The 24,268-nt window shown below is 46.6% G+C and overlaps 1 protein-coding gene and 1 long non-coding RNA gene across 2 annotated transcripts; one reads left to right on the forward strand and one right to left on the reverse strand.

The window, feature by feature from the left end:
* Nucleotides 1–1,513: 1,513 nt before the first annotated feature.
* Nucleotides 1,514–10,169, reverse strand: LOC127336136 (uncharacterized). Its single transcript, XM_071824064.1, has 4 exons — nt 9,868–10,169; nt 2,168–2,460; nt 1,709–2,090; nt 1,514–1,562 (listed from the first exon to the last, which is right to left on the reverse strand). The coding sequence occupies exons 1-4, from the start codon at nt 10,167–10,169 to the stop codon at nt 1,514–1,516; spliced, it is 1,026 nt and encodes a 341-aa protein (XP_071680165.1).
* Nucleotides 10,170–18,505: 8,336 nt separating this feature from the next.
* Nucleotides 18,506–19,996, forward strand: LOC127310827 (uncharacterized). Its single transcript, XR_007857410.2, has 3 exons — nt 18,506–18,966; nt 19,296–19,462; nt 19,713–19,996. It is a non-coding gene; the product is annotated as an uncharacterized lncRNA (long non-coding RNA).
* The last annotated feature ends 4,272 nt before the right edge of the window (nt 19,997–24,268 follow it).

Here is a 24,268-nt window from a genome sequence, read left to right on the forward strand (position 1 = left end):
TACCTATCACCTGGCCATTTGCGGTGCAGGGGCTCGATATGGTTGGTAAGTTAAAAAGATCATCTCTGGCGGTTTTGAGTACCTCCTGGTCGCTGTTGACAAGTTCAGCAAATGGATCGAGGCTAAGCCGGTGAGAAAAGCCGATGGTGCTACGGCACTAAAATTCGTGCAGCCTCGTGATGAGATTCGGCATCCCACACAGCATAATCACAGATAATGGCACGAACTTCGCTCAAGGAGAATTGAGGGATTATTGTGAAACAATGGGGATACGACTGGACCTCGCATCTGTGGCTCACCCACAGTCCAATGGTCAGGTTGAAAGGGCTAACGGCCTAATATTATCAGGAATTAAACCACGCCTTGAAGGACCGCTGCGACGAGCAGCTGGAGCTTGGGCTGATGAGTTGGAAGCTGTTCTGTGGAGTTTACGAACTACCCCTAACAGATCGACAGGGTTTACCCCTTTTTTCCTGGTATACGGATCCGAAGCCGTGCTTCCCTCCGACATCATCCACGATTCACCGCGAGTTTCCGCCTACAATGAAGAAACAGTGACGAGGCAGGACAGCTATCCGTGGACCTGATCGAGGAAGCTCGGAACTTAGCAGACTGCAGATCCGCCATCTACCGGCAAAAGCTCCGACGTTATCACAGTCGTCGAGTTCGGAAACGCTCCTTCATGGCAGGAGACCTGGTCCTCCGCCTTCGACAGGTGAAAGACCATAAGCTGCAATCTCCATGGGAAGGACCCTTCGTCGTTAGCAAAGTGCTCCATAACGGGTCCTACTACCTTGTTGATTTCCGTGAGCTAAGGGATAGACCTGCTAACTGGCACCGGAAACGCAAGCGCGAGGATCCGGATGACATCTACGATGAAACAGATCGCCCTTGGAACATTGCACAGCTACGTCCTTTCTACACTTAGCATATATTTTCCGAGTTCTAAACTCTGTAATAGTTATACATGATCAATGAAATAAAGCTTATGGTTCACTCTTTGAGTCTTTTACCTCCTTTACTTGTTCATTTTAGATCGTGTATGTTTTTTCCGACTAAAACCGCAGAGCTGGATATTTCCGCCTAGGCATGTATGAAAGTTGTGATTTTCAAAATCGTCCTTTAGGACGTAAGCTTAAGTTTTCTGATTAAGTTGTTATACATTGCGAACTCGTGGATTCCTAGTAGCGATTTCCGGCACCTATGCCTGGGGGCTTGTTTCCGCGGTTATGGACGGACTGCCATTGGGCTTCGTCGCCGCTGGCGAGCGTTTCCGGCTAAGGTTTTCCGGCTCGTGGAAGATCAAGCGGGCAAGCCAGAAAATAACGAAGTCAGCACTTGCTTTCCGACATAAAACGAAACATGCACATAATATTTAACGGATAGCAGGATAAGTGTTTCCGCCCCATGCATAATCGTTTCGTTCCTAGCTACTTAAGAATTTAAAGTCTTATTACAAACCCTCGCTGGGGCCAAAATGATGCAACTTGTTTCATTGTTTCAAACAGGAACTCTACTCGGAGTCCTCCTCTTCAGATTGTTGGTAGCTGGAGCCGTTGTCGCTGCCACCAGATCCGGCTTCAGAGTCGTCTCCAGAATTTTCTCCGGAGTGCTCGCTGCTGGACCCGGATCCTTACCCATAATACTGGCTCGCCTGCTTCCTCCTCTCGCATCGGAAAAACCTTCGGGCAGATTGTGCTTGTTGTACCGTAACGAGTGATCCACTCGCACGACAAACAGCTCTTCATAGCCTTCAGTTTCCACGAGGAGGGCGCTCATGTCGGAACTCTCGGGGGCTCCGCGTGCAACTTGCGCCAGGTTGAGTGAGGGGAAGAAAGCCTTGCAGGTGGCCAGGACTAAGGAGGCGGCTCCGCGCGCTGAAGACTTCTGCCAGTCCTTGATGAACTCCGGCACCTGTCGCATAAGTTTGGTCATCGTATCGATGACTGTGGTTTTGGCCTTCTTTAGCGACAGAGCCGTGGCGATTCCGCGACAGGCTTCAAACAGCGCATCAATTGACATCCGCGCTTCATCGTACGCCTCCGTCCTCGTCAGGTTTGAATCTTTTGTCCACTCAAAGCCAAGGCTTGCTGTGAAAGAAAGAGGATCAGTTCCGTCAGAGAAAACATGCAAGGTGGTCGCAGCAACGACGCGGAAAAATGCTTACGGAAGATAAGCTTGTCAATGGCTTCCGCCTCCGCTTCCAGGGCTTTGTTCTTGGCAATTGTGGAGATCACGCGGCCCTGGCTTTTCTCCAGCTTGTCAATCAGCTCCGCCTGCTCACGGGCATGCTTCTCGGAGAGCTCCTTCCTCGCCTCAGTCTCTTTGCTTGAGGATTCTTTCATGAAGTTTCTGAGGGACTCGTTCTCCGCCTCAAGCACCTTGACCTTGGCAGATAGTTCATCAAGCGAGGAATGCTTGCGCTTTCTTACGAAAGCAGAGTTGAACATATTATGCACCCTGAACAACTGTCAGTACAAAAAAGTGAAGATCCGGATCTCGTACCTTGAAGTCGGGTCTCAAGCAGCTGGATAGCCTTTCGGCTATTTTCCGCGTGTTGGCGCAGCCCCTCGATCTCCGTGATTTGCTCCAGCACGTGTATGCGCAAATCTTCGTGCAGTTTCCGCGTGGACTGAGAAGCAGCAGAGAGTTAGTCGGATATTAAAATCTGGGGGGCTGGCGAAGATTTCAAAGACTTGGATAAAAATTTCAAATTTCCGCCTAACAGTACATTTTGAGAAAGCATTGGCTAATACATGTTACACGGAACTATATCACCCAATGCTTGGGGGCTAGTATTACCTGCCGCACTTCCTTGTGCTTGGCGAAAAATTCCTTCAGGCTGTCTTCCAGCTCGGCGAGATAACCCACCTCCTCCTCCGGCTTCCCCCATACCTTGTTCAGCATGGCGGAAACTTCCGCGTGACGCTCTGCGAGGGTAAGTTTTTGGAGGGACGGAGTTGGCTCGAGGCTGACTCGGGTCGCATTGGTAACTTGGAGAAGTTTGACCTTTTGCTCTTGCTCTTCATCAGTAGGCCCCGCGAAAGCGGAACTTGGTTGATCTGGTGGAGGAATGGGTGAGGAAGTCCCCTGGGCGGAGTCGCCATGGTGAGCAGGGTCTTCAGGAAGGTCATCAAGGTCAATGATGTCCTTCGGATCCGGCTTGCTGGCAGAAGAAGCCCTGGGCGGAACTTCCACCTCAGGAGTGATAGGGAAAGAAGCCGGAGATGGTTTGGCCTTCTTCTTGATGACCCTTGGGGCCTTGGGAGGCTGGCTTCCAGAACTTCAGGAAAAACATACAAATATAAGAGCGAGTGTTAAACCAGAACTTGGGTCTCGGAAGAAGACGCTTACCCGGAAGGCTTGAAAAAAAGTGCTTTGGATGGCAGGGCTGCCCTTTGTTGCTGGTATTAATCAGCGCGAGGCGCTTCTTTTCCGCCTCAGCTTTCCGGTAGCCGCGATGCTGAGCGTTTCGCGGGGCGTTTCGCGTAAGGGCTGGAAGGGGCTGGCTTCTTCCTCTTCGCGGGACGTGGAGCTTCAGGAGCTTCCGCCTCTGACGTGGCTTCCGGATCCGCGTGGCCGGTGGATGGGACTCGGAGGAGAGTTCCGAGCTCATTTTCCTCAAGCGCCTCGAGCTAGTTCAAAGTTACACTTAGCCAAAAGTTTGAAGAAAAACGATAAACCAAAGTCAAGACGACGTACCGCAGTTCCGGATCCCTCCGTGTGGATGTCTTTGTTGCATACGTGAACGTGGAGTTCACGTGGGATTTTGATGAGGACCCGGATCCTCTTGTCGATGGCGTCGGCGGAGAGATTATCCTTGGTGGCGCGCATCGGATCGTCGCGCCCTGTGTATTCAAACATCAGGCGGTCTCTATGTTGCAGCGGCTGGATCCGCTTCGTGAACCAGGAGAGGGTTAGGTCTTTCCCCGTCAGCCCCTCCTCCGTGAGCTTGCAGATCCGCCTGACAGCGCGGGTCAGCTGAGGCGAGTCGGAGAAGTGGGGGCAGTGCGTCCATGACGGAAGCTCGGTGGCGGGGCAGTTCTTGAAAGGTGGTAGCTTCTTGTCGCTCGCGGGGTCGGAGACGTCCTTCAGATAGAAGAAACCCCCAGACCAGTATCTCGCGGATTCGTGGCGGTCGGTGGGGGGGTAGACGCGGCCCGGGCGGATGATGAAGGTGACAGATCCGCAAGTCGCCAACTCGGAAGTTTGGCGGATCTTCTCCTTCTTGACAGAGAAATAGTATTGGAAGAGGGAAAGCTCTGGAGTTACCCGGAGGTGGCCTTCGCAGAGAGCGACGTGGTTGCTGATGGCGAGCACGCTGTTCGGAGATATGTTGTGGGGTTGGAGTCCATACGTCTTCAGAATCTCCCGGAAGAAATCCGAAGGCGGAAATGAAAATCCGCGCTCCACCAGTGCCTTCGTCAGCACCATCTCGTCGTCCCTTGGAGCCGGAGCAGGTTCATTAGGAACTGACCTCCAGCTTCCGGGTTGCAGGAAGCCCTCCGACTCGAGATTCTTCAATTCCATCTCGGTGGTGGTGCAGGGCCACCATTTTCCCTTAGCTTCGGAGTCGCGCTTCCGAGCTTTCGATTTCTTGGCAGCTTCTTCTGTTTGCTGCTCCGACTGGCCCGCCCCGGAGGTTTTCTCCGGGTGAGCGGAGGTCCCCTCAGTCTCCTTGCCGGAATCCTTTGAAGGATCCAGCCTGATTGGGACAAAGGGAGGAGGGGCGGAGGAGATTGGCGTCGCCATGATTGGCTCCGAGCTCGGAGGCGGAGTCGTTGAAGACATCTGAAGAAAAAGGTTGGCGGAAACTTTTCTTAGTCGGATCCCACGTTGTCTTCCCCAAGTTCATCCCTACCAACTACGGCGCGAAAGTAAAGCTCGAAGGTTACCGTAATGGTGCGTGCGGTGGACGGAGCTGATCGGCGGCGAGTTTTCCGTGCGGTGGCTCGCCGGAGTTAAGAACACGAAGAACACTGCGGCGGAGGGCTCGTTCCGGCGATTCTCCGGTGCCTTTCCGGCAGGTTCCGGTGCGGCGGAGGAAGGGCTCACGGGCGGTGCTCGGCGGAGAGATGAATAGGGGGGTGAATGGGGTAAAGGGGTCGACGGCTGATATTTATAGGCTGAGGGGATAAGATTCGTGTTCCGCATCCTGTGGTCGGAACGCAAGCGTCGCGCCGTTGGATGCGTGACACGTGTCCCAAACCCTAGCGGTAAAAATGGCTAGAGATAAGTTACCGCACGAATCGCGCAAAAATGGCGCCAGAATTGGCGGAACCGTTTGAGTCTTTTAAGATTCCGGGAAAGTGCGTGAAGATAAGTTGGCTCTCGTTCGCGCGCAGGGAGTAACCCGGAAATGTTCTTTGGAACGTCGATGGGTGAAGTCCCGCAGGATGAGAGCATTTTCCGGCTGTAAGTTGGAAAAAGAAGAAAATGCAAAGTTGGAGCTCTTCAAGTTTCTCCGCGTTGCCGACGATGCCGAAAACTTAAGGAACAAGCATGGCGGAAACTGCAGGTGAAACTCGGAGAACTCTGGGGGCTACTGTTGTGGGTATACTTCATGGGTGTACCATCGACAGTGCCTAGATCCGGCAAGCCCGGGTGGCCCACAGACGGTGATGAGGCATGTGGCCCATCGGGCGGCCCAGTTGCTGTTGATCATGAAGGAAGAAGTCCAGCCCAGGATCAGCAGGCCGGATCCGTACCGACATAGGAGTAACCCGGATCCATGGAGGTTCACGAGGAACCCGGATCCAGTACAACGTGTATGGGAGGCGGATCCGTGGCGTGCACGGCAAGATATTGTACCGTAGCTAGGCTATCTGTAATCCGGCTAGGACTCTCCATGTAAACCCTAGATCCGTGCGCCTTTATAAGCCGGATCCCGGGAGCCCTAGAGGCAGAACCACAACTCATTGTAACAACGCGAAAGCGCCCAGATAATTCCAGACAAGCAGCAGTAGGCCCTGTCATCGTGCAGGTGTTCCGAAGCTGGGTAACTCGCGTACCACCGTCCCGTGTGCACTCCGCCCTATGCCCCCTACTTCTCCCCCTCGTGAGGATCCCTCCTCCGAGGTACCGTCGATTAGGCAACGACAGCACTTGTTATATTACTCTATGTTGACAATATCCATGAGATATACATGTTACAAGTTGAAAGCAACCGCTGAAACTTTTATCTTCCTTTGTGTTGCTTCAATGCTTTCTACTTTGAATTATTGCTTTATGAGTTAACTCTTATGCAAGACTTATTGATGCTTGTCTTTAAGTACTATTCATGAAAAGTCTTTGCTTTATGATTCAGTTGTTTACTCATGACATTTACCATTGTTTTGATCGCTGCATTCATTACATGTGCTTACAATAGTATGATCAAGATTATGTTGGTAGCATTGTCACTTAAGAAATTATCTTTGTTATCGTTTACCTACTCGGGACGAGTAGGAACTAAGCTTGGTATGCTTGATACGTCTCAAACGTATCTATAATTTCTTATGTTCCATGCTACTTTTATGATGATACTCACATGTTTTATACACATTATATGTCATTATTATGCATTTTCCGGCACTAACCTATTAACGAGATGCCGAAGAGCCAGTTGCTGTTTTCTGCTGTTTTTGGTTTCAGAAATCCTAGTAAAGAAATATTCTCGGAATTGGACGAAATCAACGCCAAGGGTCCTATTTTTGGACGAAGCTTCCAGAACACCTGAGGGGAAAGGAAGTGGGGCCACGAGGCGGCCACACGCCAGGGCGGCACGGCCCAGGCCCTGGCCGCGCCGGCCTGTGGTGTGGGCCCCTCGGGCACCCCCCTGACCTATCTCCTCCGCCTACTTAAAGCCTTCGTCGAGAAACCCCCAGTACCGAGAGCCACGATACGAGAAAACATACTAAGGCGCCGCCGCCGCCAATCCCATCTCGGGGGATTCTGGAGATCACCTCCGGCACCCTGCCAGAGAGGGGAATCATCTCCCGGAGGACTCTACACCGCCATGGTCGCCTCCGGATTGATGAGTGAGTAGTTCACCCCTGGACTATGGGTCCATAGCAGTAGCTAGATGGTTGTCTTCTCCCCATTGTGCTTCATTGTCTGATCTTGTGAGCTGCCTATCATGATCAAGATCATCTATTTGTAATGCTACATGTGTGTTTGTTGGGATCCGATGAATAGAGAATACTATGTTATGTTGATTATCAATCTATGTGTTGTTTATGATCTTGCATGCTCTCTGTTACTAGTAGATGCTTTGGCCAAGTTGATGCTTGTAACTCCAAGAGGGAGTATTTATGCTCGATAGTGGGTTCATGTCTCCGTGAATCTGGAGGAGTGACAAGAACCTCTAAGATTATGGATGTGCTGTTGCCACTAGGGATAAAACATTGATGCTATGTTCGAGGATATAGTTATTGATTACATTACGCACCATACTTAATGCAATTGTCTGTTGTTTACAACTTAATACCGGAAGGGGTTCGGATGATAACCTGAAAGTGGACTTTTTAGGCATAGATGCATGCTGGATAGCGGTCTATGTACTTTGTCGTAATGCCCAATTAAATCTCACAATACTCATCATGTCATGTATGTGCATTGTCATGCCCTCTCTATTTGTCAATTGCCCAACTGTAATTTGTTTACCCAATATGCTATTTCTTATGGGAGAGACACCTCTAGTGAACTGTGGACCCCGGTCCATTCTTTTACATCGAATACAATCTACTGCAATACTTGTTTTACTGTTCTATGCAAACAATCATCAAACACACTATACATCTAATACTTTGTTACTGACAAGCCGGTGAGATTGACAACCTCACTGTTTCGTTGGGGCAAAGTACTTTGGTTGTGTTGTGCAGGTTCCACGTTGGCACCGGAATCCCTGGTGTTGCGCCGCACTACATCTCGCCGCCATCAACCTTCAACGTGCTTCTTGACTCCTACTGGTTCGATTAAACCTTGGTTTCTTACTGAGGGAAAACTTGCTGCTGTACACATCATACCTTCCTCTTGGGGTTCCCAACGGACGAGTGCTTTACCGTCACAAGGAAGCTACGACTCCCACGTCAACACCGCCCGGGAAGCCAGCAGGAAGTTTACCCACGAGACATATCGCATCGGCGCCGTCGTGGCGTCCCTCCCTGATGTCTACGCCCCCTCCTTTTCCTGTAGACAGTGTTGGGCCTCCAAGAGCAGAGGTTTGTAGAACGGCATCAAGTTTCTATTAAGTGGATCACTCAAGGTTTATCGAACTCAGGGAGGAAGAGGTCAAAGATATCCCTCTCATGCAACCCTGCAACCACAAAGCAAGAAGTCTCTTGTGTCCCCAACACACCTAATAGGTGCACTAGTTCGGCGAAGAGATAGTGAAATACAGGTGGTGTAAATAAGCAGAGCAACGGCACCGTAAAAGTGCTTTGCCCAGGACAAGAAACAAGCGTAGTAACGCAGCAGTAGTAACGCAAAGAAAACAGGACACAAGCAGCGATAGCAGTATTTAGGAACAAGGCCTAGGGATCATACTTTCACTAGTGGACACTCTCAACATTGATCACATAACAGAATAGATAAATGCATACTCTACACTCTCTTGTTGGATGATGAACACATTGCGTAGGATTACACGAACCCTCAATGCCGGAGTTAACAAGCTCCACAATTCAATGTTCATATTTAAATAACCTTAGAGTGCATGAAAGATCAGCACGAGTAAACCAAGTACTAACATAGCATGCACACTGTCACCTTCACACTATGTAGGAGGAATAGATCACATCAATACCATCATAGCAATAGTTAACTTCATAATCTACAAGAGATCATAATCATAGCCTACGCCAAGTACTAACACGGATGCACACACTGTCATCATTACACCGTGCAGGAGGAATAAAACTACTTTAATAACATCACTAGAGTAGCATGCAGATAAATTGTGATACAAAACACATTGCAATCATAAAGAGATATAAATAAGCACTTCACTATGCCATTCATAACAGTGAATAAGTATTTTGTGAAATATAGCCTAAGAGATCCACACGGTGCACACACTGTTACCTTTACACACGTGGGACAAGGAGTCTCCGGAGATCACATAAGTAAAATTCACTTGACTAGCATAACGACATCTAGATTACAAGCATCATCATATGAATCTCAATCATGTAAGGCAGCTCATGAGATTATTGTATTGAAGTACATAGGAGAGAGATGAACCACATAGCTACCGGTACAGCCCCGAGCCTCGATGGAGAACTACTCCCTCCTCATGGGAGACAGCAGCGTTGATGAAGATGGCGGTGGTGTCGATGGAGAAGCCTTCCGGGGGCACTTCCCCGTCCCGGCAGCGTGCCGGAACAGAGAGTCCTGTCCCCCAGATCTTGGCTTCGCGATGGCGGCGGCTCTGGATGGTTTCTGTGGGATTCGTCAATCTTGATAGGGTTTTCGCGACGGAGGCTTTAAGTAGGCGGAAGGGCAAGGTCGGTGGAGTCCTGGTGGGACCACACCATAGGGCGGCGCGCCCTACCCCCTGGCCGCACCGGCCACACGTATGGACCCACCAGGGCTCCCCTCTGGCGGCTCTCGGGTGTTCTGGAAGCTTCGTGGGAAAATAGGCCCCTGGGCGTTGATTTCGTCCAATTCCGAGAATATTTCCTTACTAGGATTTCTGAAAGCAAAAACAGCAGAAAACAGAAACTGGCACTGCGGCATCTCGTCAATAGGTTAGTTCCGGAAAACGCATAAAAATGACATAAAGTGTGCATAAAATATGTAGATATCATCAATAATGTGGCATGGAACATAAGAAATTATCGATACGTCGGAGACGTATCACTCCCTCCTCTACTTTCCACCACCCGCCATGCGGACGCTAGAGCTCGGTGAGCCTCCACGTCATCTTGCAGGCGCTGCCGCAGCGCCTCATTCGCAGCATCCTCGGCCTTCTTGAGCATCTCGAAGGAGACGACTAACATCCTCTGCTCCGTCGCCCACTCCTCCGGGGTAGCCTCATTAGGATCATCAGAGGACACATCAATATCGGAGGAGTCGTCCTCTGCGGCGGCCGCCTCCCTGCGGTGTTCCATCTCGCCGTCGAACGCCGCGTGCGCCGCCTGCTCCTCCTCTGCTTCCTGCTCTGCATCATCCATCAACTTCGCGTCCATGGCCGCGTCGAGGACATTGTCCGTGCTTTCGTCATCCTCTAACTCCTCGCCGGAGCTCTCGGCCGGGGGAGGCGGCGCTACAGTGGAGGTTGTGCGGCGGCTAGGGTTTTGTGTGGGAGGAGATGAGATGCACGCGCCCCTTTTATATACGCCGGAGGCAGGCGAGGGGTGAGGCACATGTGGCATCGCCATTACTTCGTTCGCAAAGGTGGGTGGCGGCCGCTCGACACGCGAGGCATCGCTATTAACGTGTCGCATACTGCGGCCGCTCAGCACACCAGGCATCGCTATTAACGTGTTGGAGACTGTCGAAGCGAGCCCTCGGCGCCAGTGCTGTCGCGCCTGAGAAGACGCATCGAACCTGGGCCGCTGCCAGGCGGACCCATTGAAACATTCGCCAGATACGAGCGGACACTCGATGCGTCTACGCAGCATCCGTAGAGACGCATCCGAGACACATATTTGGGCCAGGTTTGTGTCTCAGCGAACGGTCCGGTTACTATGCGTCGAGCCGCTGGGCCTGGTCTCATACGCATTTTTCGACCATGCAGACGTAAAAGGTTGCTCAGCGTCCGTGTATGTCCTTACTATCGGAACCAAGAATATTTTTACTAGGCTGAGCACTGAGCAGTAGTGCGGTTTGGATCTGAACTAGACTTGTGCATTGAAAGAGGTTTAGCACTAGGAGAACGGAGCATCTTACACTGATCGGACAAGAATTGTCGTGTGTGAAGCATTTTCGTTATTCGATACGTTCGTGCGGAGTACTACAAGTCTAGTACAAAACAAATTAAGAGGAATGGCGAACCAGGGTGCGGATACCTTTATCCGAAAATCACGATATTAGCACAAGTTTCGGCACAGTCTGCGGCATATATCCACGTCCCCTTCCCCTATCTGGTGGGATCCATATACGATCCATCGTCCCCCTTGGACAATACTGGCCATCGGCGCCGCCGCGTCACATACACGCAAGGACTCCATTTCATCCCGCGCACGTCCATGGATAGTACTGCTGCTACCAACCCGACGCAGGCGCGCCGCCGCTTAGTATGCGTTGAGAACGCGTTCAGCCAGCTGCTCGCCACCACCGTCATTTTGCCCTTCGCCTACCTGCTCCTCGGGTGGCGGGTCGCCGCGGCAGCCGCCGCCGTCATATTGCTCGGCTGCCTCTTCACCCCCACCGGCAGCAACTTCATCCGCACCGTACTCTGCTGCCGGCGACCTCCGGGTCTCGCCGCGTCCGGCGTCGTGGGCGGCGGCGGAATGGGGACGGACGCGGCAGCGATCGCGGCGCTGCCGGCGGCGTTCGCGTTCAAGCGGGACGTGCTGGCGGGGGATGGATGGGCGCAGTGCGCCATCTGCCTGGGGCTGGTCCTCCTGGGGGAGAAGGTGCGGCGGCTGCCGGCGTGCGGGCACATGTTCCACGCCGGCTGCGTCGACGAGTGGCTGCGTGCGCACCCCACATGCCCGCTCTGCCGCGCCGCAGTCCGGCGGCCGCAACGGCTGCCTGTCTGACGGATCAGTACATTTGTGTTAACCCGTCGATCAGGTTGTACAGAAACAATGAAAAAGATCCGCCTCGCCGACGATCGAAGTTTTTTCGTTTTATCTGTTTTTTTATTCTTGATCTTACAGAATTATTAGTTAAAGGACCCGCCTAGCGCTAGGTTAGCCGAGAATTTGCTTAATTCGCGGTTAACTTAGGTCAGCCTCGTTTGTGTGGGTCTTTTTTTCTTTTTGACATTATTGAGTTTGAAAGGGCCACGGGAAAAATACCTCACGAGTTCAAAATCAGGCAGCCCATATTTAGAAAACATCTATGTTCGTTTTTGTTTTTTTATTCTCCTTTACTTTGGTATTTACATATTTTTGTTATTTAAAAAGTAGAAATATTTTTAAATCCGTTTATTTTAAAAAATTTGATAGACCATTTTTCAAAATTTTGAACTTTTTCGAACATATTTTAAATTTGAACATTTTTCGATAAGAACGTTTTCCAAATACGAACAATTTTTAACTTTGAACATTTTTTAGATTTGAATATTTTGAAGTTTGAACATTTTTTAGTTAGTTTGAACAATTTTAAAGTTTGAACAGTTTTCAAATTGAATATTTTTTAAATTTGTATGTTTTACGAATTTGAGAAAAAAAAGGAAAAGGAAAAAATGAAACAAAAACAGGAACAAGAAACAAAAAAGAAAAAAAGAAAAGAGAAAGAATAAATAGAAAACAGAAAAATAAGGAAAAAGGCCAAAATGGGTCGGGCCCTATACCTGACCAGGGGTGTGCCGCATGGCGTACACACCGACCTGGTCGGTGTATAGGATTTGCCTATTTAGAAAACACTAGTTGAATGCCTGTGCGTTGCTACGGTTCTTAGTTTTTTTTCATGTGCATAAAAAATCACAATAATGCGGAGTTCATCCAGACTTAGTAATTCCAAAAAAATCGAGAAGATTAAAGTATCAACAAGCTCGAATGGATTTTATTTTTATATGATTTTCATTAATTTGTATTACTCTCTTGTTTCTTTTACGAATTTGGCGTAAATGAGATAATTTATTTTAGGGAACTTTGATATCTACTTTTTGGGTGGTTTTCTCATTATTTTTGCTTGCTCTAATATTCATGTTCTATAATCTTGCGATGTGCCCTATACATAAATGCCCTCAAAACTACTCCAACTGATATAAAAAAACATGACAGAGGTAGATGGTCAAAGCCATCATTTGGTTTAAGTTCGATTGATCAAACGAGTACCTGTATCACATGCTACAAATAACCCACATGTAAAACACATTTATTCACTAATTAGTATTAGCTAGTGTTGTTTTATGGAGGATGACCTCAGTGAGTTAGAGAGATTAAGTGACGATACAAGTGGTATATTTTTTCCAGCTTCGTCCCTGTCTTTTTTCGATAAAGGGAATATATTAATATCAAAAAGATATCAATTACACCCAGCCTCTGCAACAACGCACCACCCTAATGGCACTACGGATGCACACAACCAAAAAAAGGAAAAGAAAACTAAGAAATAAAAGTCCCGCTACAGTATCTCGGGCCTAACAACAACAATACATCCACCGCTAAGACAACACCTGAAATACAGACTCTCCAAAAACGACGCCTCCAATAAGGGAACAGTGCTCTAACACCGTCGTCGCCCGATCAACGATCTTAGGTTTTCACCCTGAAGATAGTCCCCACTCTCACAACAATGCCTCCAACAAGGTCATTGCCAGGCACAACCAGTTAAGGCCAGACCTTGGGATTTCACCCTGAAAGGTAGGACTCTGAACTTCACATGTGCTGTCGCCCCCACTATCATACCGCTGTTGTGAGGCCCGGAACACCAAGCAAGTCCCTCAACAGCACGAAGACTTGAACCTCCCTTAGCTAGTCCTCCCCTCCGGCCTTCATGTACTTCTCTTCTTCCGACTTTCATCATGGATCCATAGTCACTTGATGTCAACACAGAAAAAGAGCTTCGCGCCGCTCCCTCCAGAACCAATCGGTCGGAATAAAAGCATGGGTGCGCACGACCGAATACCACCGATCCAGCAAACTCCAGGCACAAAGCACTGTTACATTCGCCGGCGGAGCCTTCCGGAACTCAACACTCCGGCTAGATCACGAGTCCAGGCCTCCGGTAGGTCTTCCTCTTCACGCAAGAGAGACCCTAGGACCACGCCCGCCACCTGCCACCAGGTTGACGGCGCCACCGCCATCCAGGGCCGCCGCCCTTGGTGCCGTGGTCCCAAACCTTGAGGAGGAGCAGTGCGAGATCCGTCTCCATCATCGCTGGCCCGGCGATGCCGAGGCTAGGACGGAAGGAGAGGATCGCGCCGCCAGGTTCCGGGTTTGCTACGCCGCCCCCATCACCGCCCTCCCGAAGGCCGCGACGAGGAAGAGGGGAGATGCGCCCCCAGATCAAGGCCATGCCGCCGCCACCATCACCGGCCGCCCGGCGAGGGGCCGCGCCGCCACCACCCTCCACGGTCCGGGACCATCCCCCCGTGCGGAGGCTAGCCTCCTTCCGCCGCACGGAGGGATCACGCGAGGAGCCCCCCCGCCCCCATCACCGGCCGCGCCCGGCTTCGCCGGCGACGACCTCCGGGGACGACGAGGAGGGCGGGAGGAGGAGGGGAGGACGGCGGCGGTGGCTAGGGTTTCTGCCCTAGGTCGCCCAGGAGGGGGAGCGACCCGAGCGAGAGGCTTTAAAATGGGGAGAATTTCACTTCCCGGCCTCTGCACCAACCAGGGATGCACACAGCCATTTGGCATGAGTACTAAGATTTTTAATCTTGGTTAAGATTAAAGCATAGTCCTCAAGATAAATTGCATGAGTACCAGGACCAACCTGGGCCTCAAGTATAAATAGGAACCTAAATTCGCATCCGTGAGGATTTGAACTCAGGTGCTGGGTTTGTACATCCACTCACCCAACCAGTTGAGCTAGGCTCACTTCCCTATCTACATACATCTATGATCATACTTAGTTTTAATTTTAACTTTTGAAGTCAAGACTGACAATGAGAAGAGTGTGAGTGTACAATTTTATCGAATAGTTCACCACCTACAATGAATTTTAAGATTTAAATACTATCTTCTTTCAGCTTGCCAAAACCTGCACATAGTAGAATGACCTTTAATAATGCTACTATTTTTTATGTATTACTTAAAAAGACAACTAATACGTAATATTAGAAATAACCACACCGATAATAATTAAGAAAGAAATAGATATAGTTCTCTGTATAACCTGACACCATTGGGATGCCAAACAAGTTTCATTATGGACATCTTTACTACAGAACATCTCTGAAAATAGTGCATATGCTCCTGCTACTCAAAAAAATAATTTTGAAATGTTCAAAAAATATCGAACAAAAATTCCGCGCATACATGTTGACATCTTAGGTGTGCACGCCAATTTTCGTGGAAACCCGATTTTTTTGCCATGTGTGAAAAAGATAAAGAATATATCTTAATATGAGCTATTTTAGCACCGAATTCTATCTTTTTTACACACGACACACACAATATTGATTTTTTGTAAAACAAATTGGCGAGTATGTGTCGGTGCAACATTTTTTCTCATAATTTTTGGACATTTTGAAATGCGTTTAAAACTCATTTAAAAAATAGAAGCATCTACTCCCAGGTGCAAAAATTCCTTGTCCAGCTAGCTTCTCCTCTACTCTCAAAAAAAAAAAGCTAGCTTCTCCTCTGCTAAAAAAAAGCTAGCTTCTCCCATAAAGGCAATAGGATTTTTATTGTTATGCACTCTCAGTAATTTTTTTGTTCTTCCACAACCCGCGCGCTGCTGTTTCAGAATTTCATAGGTAAGCAATAATCTAACGAATGGGAAAACAATAACCTTTCTAAAAATAGTGCTCGTCCAATTACCTTAAGCAGCTGTGGACCATCAAGGCAGTGTAGTTTCTCCTAACCATGGGATCCCGGTTTTACTGGCCAGGTTTGGACAGGTTATTGAAACCAGCATAAAATCAGTGGTTCATATATCATGGTTTGATTTGGACGGGTTCTATGGTTTTGATGGGTTAGCAACACCCGGGTGCCGCCATGCATGCGTGTCTTGTTGATCAACAAATCATGAACGAATCGTAGATAGATAACTGAAGTCACCAGCTGGATCAGCGATACATAGCTCGAGGCCACGCCCTTGGCCGGCCTGGACGTCGTGCCCACCGCGACAGCCTCGCTGTCCTCCAGCCGCTCATGTCCCCATCGTCATGGCGCCTCGCCGCCTTCCTAAACTACGATGCATGAGGCGACACACTGCAGTCCGGTCTCTTTTCACGGCCACATCCCCGCTGGCCGGGAAGCATGCCAGAGTGATCATTAATTCATCTCGAGGAGGAATTGGCCGCGGGCGGTGGCGCGGATGATCTTGGCCACATGCCCACAGCCATGTTGTCCTATGAGGAGGAAGACGACCGAAAAGGAAGGGACATCGTGCACACGTGTGTACTGTACCACTCTGTGCCATGGACATGGATTTGTTCTTTGTGGTGCAGCTTCTCATGTTGTCTGTCTGCACCCTTGGGATCATCTTGTCCCAGTGTACCACTATCACTCCTTGTAGAAATACAGGAAGAATACAGGGAAACGACGTTGTCGTTCCTTGGGGTAACGCATAGGCCTCAACTACCCCTGCGACCCGACCAACGTCTCTCACATCTTCACCTGAAACTTCGAGCACTATCCAAAGGCGTTGTGTTCGCGTTGATGTTCAACATGCTCAGCGGTGGCATCTTCAACTCCGACGGCGAGAAGTGGCACTGCTAGCGGACGAACGCCCAGATGCTCATGACCACCCCACGGCACCACGCCTTCGTGGAGAGGTCCAGCCTCGAGAAGGCGGAGAAAAGCGTGTTCCTGTTCCTGGCCCGCGTCGCCACAACCACCACCACCGGCACCACCAGCCACCTGCGACATTCATGATGTGTACATGCGATGGTACTTTGACACAACATCCAACCTGGTGTACGACGTCGACCACGGCTTCCTGGTCATCGGCCTCCCCGAGATGAGATGCAGGGCATGCTGCATTTGGGAAGACGGCCGGCTGAACATCGATTATTGAGAAGAGAAAAATGTGGTATAAGAGAACAAAGAAGAACCAGGAAAGGAAGCAAATCATATACGTACTACTACTATTTGGTAAGTGTGATTTTATTTGGTTTAGTCCTTTTTTTGAAGGAGATTTGATGTGGTCCTTAGTCAGCGCTACTGAGGGAAGAGAGAAATCAATGAAAGGAAACAAATCAATACAATTTGATAACAGTGTGATTTGATTTGATATGGCCATTATATTAATTGGCGTTAATGGGGGAGAGAGGATGTCTCCTGACGTGAAAAGCAATCTAACGGTGAGGGTATATGCTAGGTTATTGGATGGATGGGATGCTTCCAATGACGACCATCAAATGCGTTGATTGTCAAACGACCAACTCCAATTTAATAGTAAACTAGTTGAATGCCCGTGCGTTGCTACGGCTTCTTTTTTTCTCACATTGTGTCAATACAATAGTTGCAAAAATCACGTGTATCAAAATCACAAGATATTTAGAAAAAACTTATAAGATTCTAACCAGTCTGAAATATATTTAACAACCATATAATTGACATCGTTTGAATATGCAATAAGTACTCCACTAATTAACTATTTTATATTAAAAAATGTCCTCCTCGATACTCCTTAGAGTATGTCGTACAATGTATGGAATATTTTCGAGTGCTTCATTTTGATGGTACTTGAGCAAAATCTTCACTGGTGCAGACGTAGTCTGCCATGATATATAAGTTCGGTAAAAATAATCAAGCATAAAGGAAATGAGTACAACCAGAGCGGAACTAAGTACCTTCGGGTATAACATGTGTGTTTGCTTTCTTGGGCTTATTATGCCGTGAATGCACCTCCTTTGATTGTGCAAAAGCCCGCGAAGTCTCTTCCAAAAACATCGTGTTTGGCTCTTTGATGGTACCTTGTTCTGGAACACTAATGACATCCATATCTATATTGTTCATGACCTGCAAAAGTGGAACGTTTTTATGCGCAAAATTTATGGAACAAAATAAAACTTAAAACATTAGCATATGAAAACATGCGTAGAAAATAAAGACAATCACATTATTCGGTTGTTTAATAGTCGATGAGTTTTCTATCTCTTCTAACAACATCACATCCGTGCCTATGGCAGTGTGTTCTATCGGAGTATCAACAATATCTGTTTTGGCCCTAGCCATGATCTACAAGGGTCAAACATATTATCAAATAAAAACTCTAAATATCGAAATATGAAAAAATGCATTTAAACACATTTATTTCATTGCACCTCTTCTGAATGTGTCAAATTCGGTGAGATTTTGTTTCCGTCAAGCATCAACCCGTCGGGGTTTATTGTCTCCATATGTTTATATGATCTAAAAAAACATATAACAAAGTTAGAAAATAGAAATAGCTGAAATAAATGACCAAGTATACATGTAAAAATCTGTTGAAAAAAAGAAATATCCCTCTCACTCTCTATCCCTCCCCGTCCACTCTTCTTCCTGGATCCTCTTCTTCCTGCACGCCTCCGGCGCTATCCTCGCCCAATCCCCAATCAGCTCGGCCGTCCTACGCCACCGCCTCCGCACCACCACGGCTGAGCCCGCCCGCCCACCCGCCCACCCGCCCACCCGCCCGGCCGTCCTCCTCTTCCTCCCTTTCCCTCAACCCCGCCGAGGCGCCGACCCAATCCTCGGGCCCCTCTCGCCTCGCGTGCGCGGCGCCTCCACGCCAGAACCAGCGCGGCCCCTGCACGCCGGAGCCCGCGCGGCCGTCTCCCGCCTCGCGTGCGCGGCGCCCGCATTCCGAGCCCTGCGGCCATCCTCCGCCTCGCCTAAGCGGCGCCTGCACGCCGGTGGCAGCGCGGCCGTCATCCTCCTCAACTGCGGGTCGCCTGCGCGCGGAGCCCGCGCTGAACCCCGGCCACCCTGGTAGCCGGAGCCCCTGCGGCCGTCCTCCGCCTCGTCCGCGCGGCGCCTGCACGCACGCCGGAGCCCGCTCCCCTGCGCTGCCGCAGTTCCCCCGTGTCGCATTATGCCGCAGCGGCAACTGTCGGTAACCTGGCCGAGGCCTAGGTGGGCGGCGTTGACGGACGAATTCGAGGACGCGGCGTTGATGGTAGAGGGATTTGGCGGCGCACCTCTCGTCCATGCTTGCCGATGAGGATTCCTGGTACCGACGCCGGTGAAGGTTGATCAACGAGGAGAGTAATAGGTAATCTCTTTTGTTTTATATTGGTACATATGATCGATATTTGGTAGGTGTTGTAGCACAGAATATTTCTTGTTTATTTTGGTGTAGGATCGTGTCTTTTAAGGTGATTGATCCTGAGTACTTCCTGTTTATTTTGGTAGTCTATAATGTATTTGTAGCTTCCATCTTTGTGAAATCCCCATCATTGCTTCTCCTCTTTACATATTTGAGCACGCTCGTTCAATTATTCTTTTCTCTTTTGGGTATTGAAATGAGTTTGGTTGTTCCCAGCTAGAGCTTCACAAAGGCGTTTTCACAATATAATGGAAAAGAATGCTCTTATTATTCAGATACATGTCTTTCTTTGATGTGGTGGAGTCTTTCACGATGGTGACTTGGATGTGGTGAAGCAGCTCCTCATAGACAACGCGATGCTGTGAAGCAAAGTGCCAGAGAAGTTGTGCATCCGTTTTTAACTACAGCCCATGCATGTATACCGTCCAATTGCTACACCCTGGTAGACTTTGTCATGCCTTTTTAAATTTATTTAATTAGATTTTCTTAAAGTTCACCGCATCATGTATGTATGAGTATATGGTGCGATATCCAAATTGTTGGTTGTACATCATGCCAATACACAGGTTGAACATAAAAATTGAAACTATTTTTATTGAAAGGAAGAAATGCACCTCTTATCTTACGCAAAAGTAAGCAAAGCAAAAAGCCTCTCATGTCAACCTATCTAATTTCTTAATTTCCACCCACAGATGTGGAGCTCGTTGTATGTGTAGAGATGGCACTCCAAAGCATTATAAGGACTCCAGCTTGCAGCATCTATCCATTTTCAGTTTCCTCGGGTAAAATCCTTTAATACTCTTCTCCCTAATTCAGAAATTTAGTTTACAATGTTGCAGGCTGGTTTCATCTGACATTCTCAAGGCTCTGCACATGCAATATTATGAAGTTTCTATCCTTTCCCTATGCAATGCATTACTACATATATTTTGAATTGTGTAGGTAACTGTTTCATCAGCTGTCTATAATGAGTATGCCATGAGAAGCCAAGATACCAATATTCATCTTCAGGTATTTTTTTCTCCGAATGATGGAGAAACTGTCATTTTCCATTTTTCTTAACTTCATACTTATTCTGACATGGAGTATTAAGAAAATATTCAAATTATTTGTAATACATCATGGCAATACACAAGCAAAATTTGATGTACGTGAAGGTGATATGTGTGATTGAGATACTTTCCTAATATGATGTACGGTGTGATACGTGTGATGTATCGTGATTGATTTGATTCGGCAACATGTGATTGCCTAATTTGTTGTACGTGAAGGTGATACGTGTGATTGAGATTGAGATGTTACCATATTACTATTAAATGTGATATCGTGTGATCTTTATATACCATATTTTCATGTACGTGTGATCGGACGAAGCAAAGTAGGTAGAATAGATTGGATGGCCCAGATGCTTCCAATGATGACACCAAATTGCGTTGAGCGTCGAACGACCAACTCCCATTTAATAGTAAAGACTATCCTTTCCCTATGCAATGCATTACTACATATATTTTGAATTGTGTAGGTAACTGTTTCATCAGCTGTCTATAATGAGTATGCCATGAGAAGCCAAGATACCAATATTCATCTTCAGGTATTTTTTTCTCCGAATGATGGAGAAACTGTCATTTTCCATTTTTCTTAACTTCATACTTATTCTGACATGGAGTATTAAGAAAATATTCAAATTATTTGTAATACATCATGGCAATACACAAGCAAAATTTGATGTACGTGAAGGTGATATGTGTGATTGAGATACTTTCCTAATATGATGTACGGTGTGATACGTGTGATGTATCGTGATTGATTTGATTCGGCAACATGTGATTGCCTAATTTGTTGTACGTGAAGGTGATACGTGTGATTGAGATTGAGATGTTACCATATTACTATTAAATGTGATATCGTGTGATCTTTATATACCATATTTTCATGTACGTGTGATCGGACGAAGCAAAGTAGGTAGAATAGATTGGATGGCCCAGATGCTTCCAATGATGACACCAAATTGCGTTGAGCGTCGAACGACCAACTCCCATTTAATAGTAAAGATATTACTATTAAATGTGATATCGTGTGATCTTTATATACCATATTTTCATGTACGTGTGATCGGACGAAGCAAAGTAGGTAGAATAGATTGGATGGCCCAGATGCTTCCAATGATGACACCAAATTGCGTTGAGCGTCGAACGACCAACTCCCATTTAATAGTAAAGACTAGTTGAATGCCCGTGCGTTGCTACGGTCCCTCAAATTTCTTTTAGTTATATGCATATGTCATGTATGCAAACATAAATTAAAGAATAAAAAAAAGTGTATAAAAAATATATACATCGTAATCTAAAAAAATCACTTGGCTCGAAGTATCTTGATAGTCACTAATATTCTCAAAATTATTCTTGTTCAACAGCTAGCGTGTTGTCTTCAGCTCTATTTACTCTATAGATGAGCTTTTATACCAAAAAATTATTCTTTAGTTTCTGACCATTATCCAAGAGCAATAATATTGTTACGATTAAAAGTACAAATGGAAGATGTAAAAATATCAATAGACAAAGATTCAGAGTAGTTTCACAATCAAGTGGTGCATCGCTGGGAGTGTCACAAAGCATCTAATAGATGGCTTGCATTATATTGTTCCTAGCTCTATCAATCTTTTCTACAAAAAATCCCTCTCTCTGAGAAGAAAGCAACATGTTAATCCCTTTTATTCGGTGACAAGATCTTGCTCCATGTTCCCCTTTGCCGTTGCCAGGAATAATTACATCTTGTTGACTAAATTTTCACTTTGCTCGTGTTCTGGAAACTGTCCCAGGTAATAGTTTTCATATATATTGCTCATGCGATGTAGTAGTACAAGCTTGTGTGACGATGGTAGGATGAGAGTCAGCCCATTACACTTCGACTAAATCATGTGGCTTGATCATGTCATTGTACACCGGATTGTCCAACTGAACCAGAAGAACCAGTTCAATATGATGTCTGCACACAAAATATTAACACTGACCTCAAATGTGCTCCAGCTTGATATACAAGTATATATTCTATTATTGAGCTTCTTTAGAACATGAAAAGTCCATTGGATGCTTGACACTATCATGTAATCGAGAAAGTGACAATAGATACACATTCACAAACATATAAATAAACTTACTCAAAACAAAATGAAGGTGCACCTGAATGATTTTATCATAACTGCAATCAAGCTAGTCCTAAAAATTCCAGCTCATATAATTAGTGGTGCTACGAATTCAGGTTGATGTACTCTTACCTTGTTGGCTTGGAGGGTGTCATTTCTCCTCCTGATCCCCTCTTCATTATATATTATACCCTTTGTTCTGTGTGCTTCTCATCCCTTTCCTTATTCACTTCATTATGTTTCTGTAAAGCAACTGAGTATTAGGTGCACCGGACATATTCATGAAGTAGGTACAAAACTTGACAATGTATTTTTCAAAAATCTTTTGAACTTGATAGCAAGTCAAGTATTAATGATCTGCACGTTACAAAATTCGGATTAAATGCAAGGGATGTATATTGAAACTAATTATTTGAGTTAGAACATGCATTTGGAAAATAACTAACTATTACACTCAAACATGTATTTGGATAATGAGAAATACAATGATGCACTTGAAGATCAGAAATACTATATAGGAACATGCTTTTGGAAATAACTGTGCCGCTTGATTATCACGTCATGGGGTTGGTGTAGATGATAGTGACTTCAAAAAGAATATGAACAAAAACCAAATCCCCATCTTGGCGAGTTAGAAAAAATCCATGGGCACACTTCTTCATCGGCGTCTCACTGTCGCAAGCCTCCTTTGAAGAGCGGACTCGATTCTAATGCAACCCCACCGCGATCCACATATAAAATCCATTAAGCGAGCATGGCGCGATGGTGGTATGGGTCACCTCTCATTCTTATGTACTTAGATACTGAAGGAACTATTGCGTTGGTAATAATAAAAGTAGCTCACCAAAGATAAGAAAAAAGTATTGACCAATCCACTCTCAGATCCTTGGCAAAAATGTGATTGATTTCAATTGTATTATAAAATGGATATAGTCCTCAGTTTCTGTAAAAAAACAGAATATATTGCTACAAAGCAATAAAGAAGAAAATAAGAGAATAAATATAGGGGGCTCAAGAAGAAGGTTTGGGAAGCGAGAGCCCCTAACAGAGAATATGTTATCAAAACCGAAGGTAGTTGTATATCCTGCACGAAATGACACACCCCAGCACAGTTTTGCGCTATGGGAAGTTAACTATGCTTGAGGCGTCAACCACCTACAAAGCATACAATACCCAGTTTTCGCAAGCGGAAGTTCAATATGTTTGTGACGGCACAAAAAGAATGTCACCCTAGAAACTGATTAGAGCTATAGATGGATCACTCTATAATATGGTGAAGGTACATACCTACTCGCAAATCGCCTGCTCCCTTGCAAATAGAAAGAAGCTCATCGAGTGGCCCAACAGAAGGCAGTAGAAGTGCATCTACACCCATAGTTCAGAAAGTTTGTTCTGGATAGGAATGGCTTCTTTTAGTGGTACACACCTTGTCATAATAAAATGGCCTTTAAGGACACTATATAATACCTAAAGAAAATGCAGAATAAGTGTTTTAATCAGAGCCATGCAATTTCCCAGTTAAGAATGAGCCATTTTAGAAACAAAGCAGCAGTTTTACATATATTTGATGGATTTTTAAGACCCTTGGCCTCATCAATCACCATGGAGCTAGGGAATTTCTAAAAGGAAAGTCATGATTTATTAAGGCCATGTCATAACTTGTTAGCATCACATCAAATGGTAATTCATACTGCATTGATTAAAAAACTAAAAGAAGTTATAAAAGTACTATAATAAATAATGATCTAAGGCAAGTAAAACAAAACTATTCCGAGTAATGTAAAAAACAACAGATGTAGTAGCTAATATGCGCTACCCGATTGAGGGAGATTCAAAAATAAAGTACGCAAACTTAAACAAACAAAATTTTGAATCAGATAATGCATGAAGATTTTTAGATTTTTAGATATCTTCATGCACCATTCTGCGGAGAGGACGACGATGCACCTTATCACCGACATACAGTATAATCTTCAAGGTAGGGCAAAATTTACATTATTCCGGTAGCCAGCCATCTGACACGCTTAAGAGGGCATGATACGGCTGAAAGAACCCCACCAGAAAAAGATATACAATCTGAAAATCAAGTAAAAATGATTTCACGTC

This window comes from Lolium perenne, chromosome 1 (assembly GCF_019359855.2).
Source record: "Lolium perenne isolate Kyuss_39 chromosome 1, Kyuss_2.0, whole genome shotgun sequence".
NCBI lineage: Eukaryota > Viridiplantae > Streptophyta > Magnoliopsida > Poales > Poaceae > Lolium > Lolium perenne.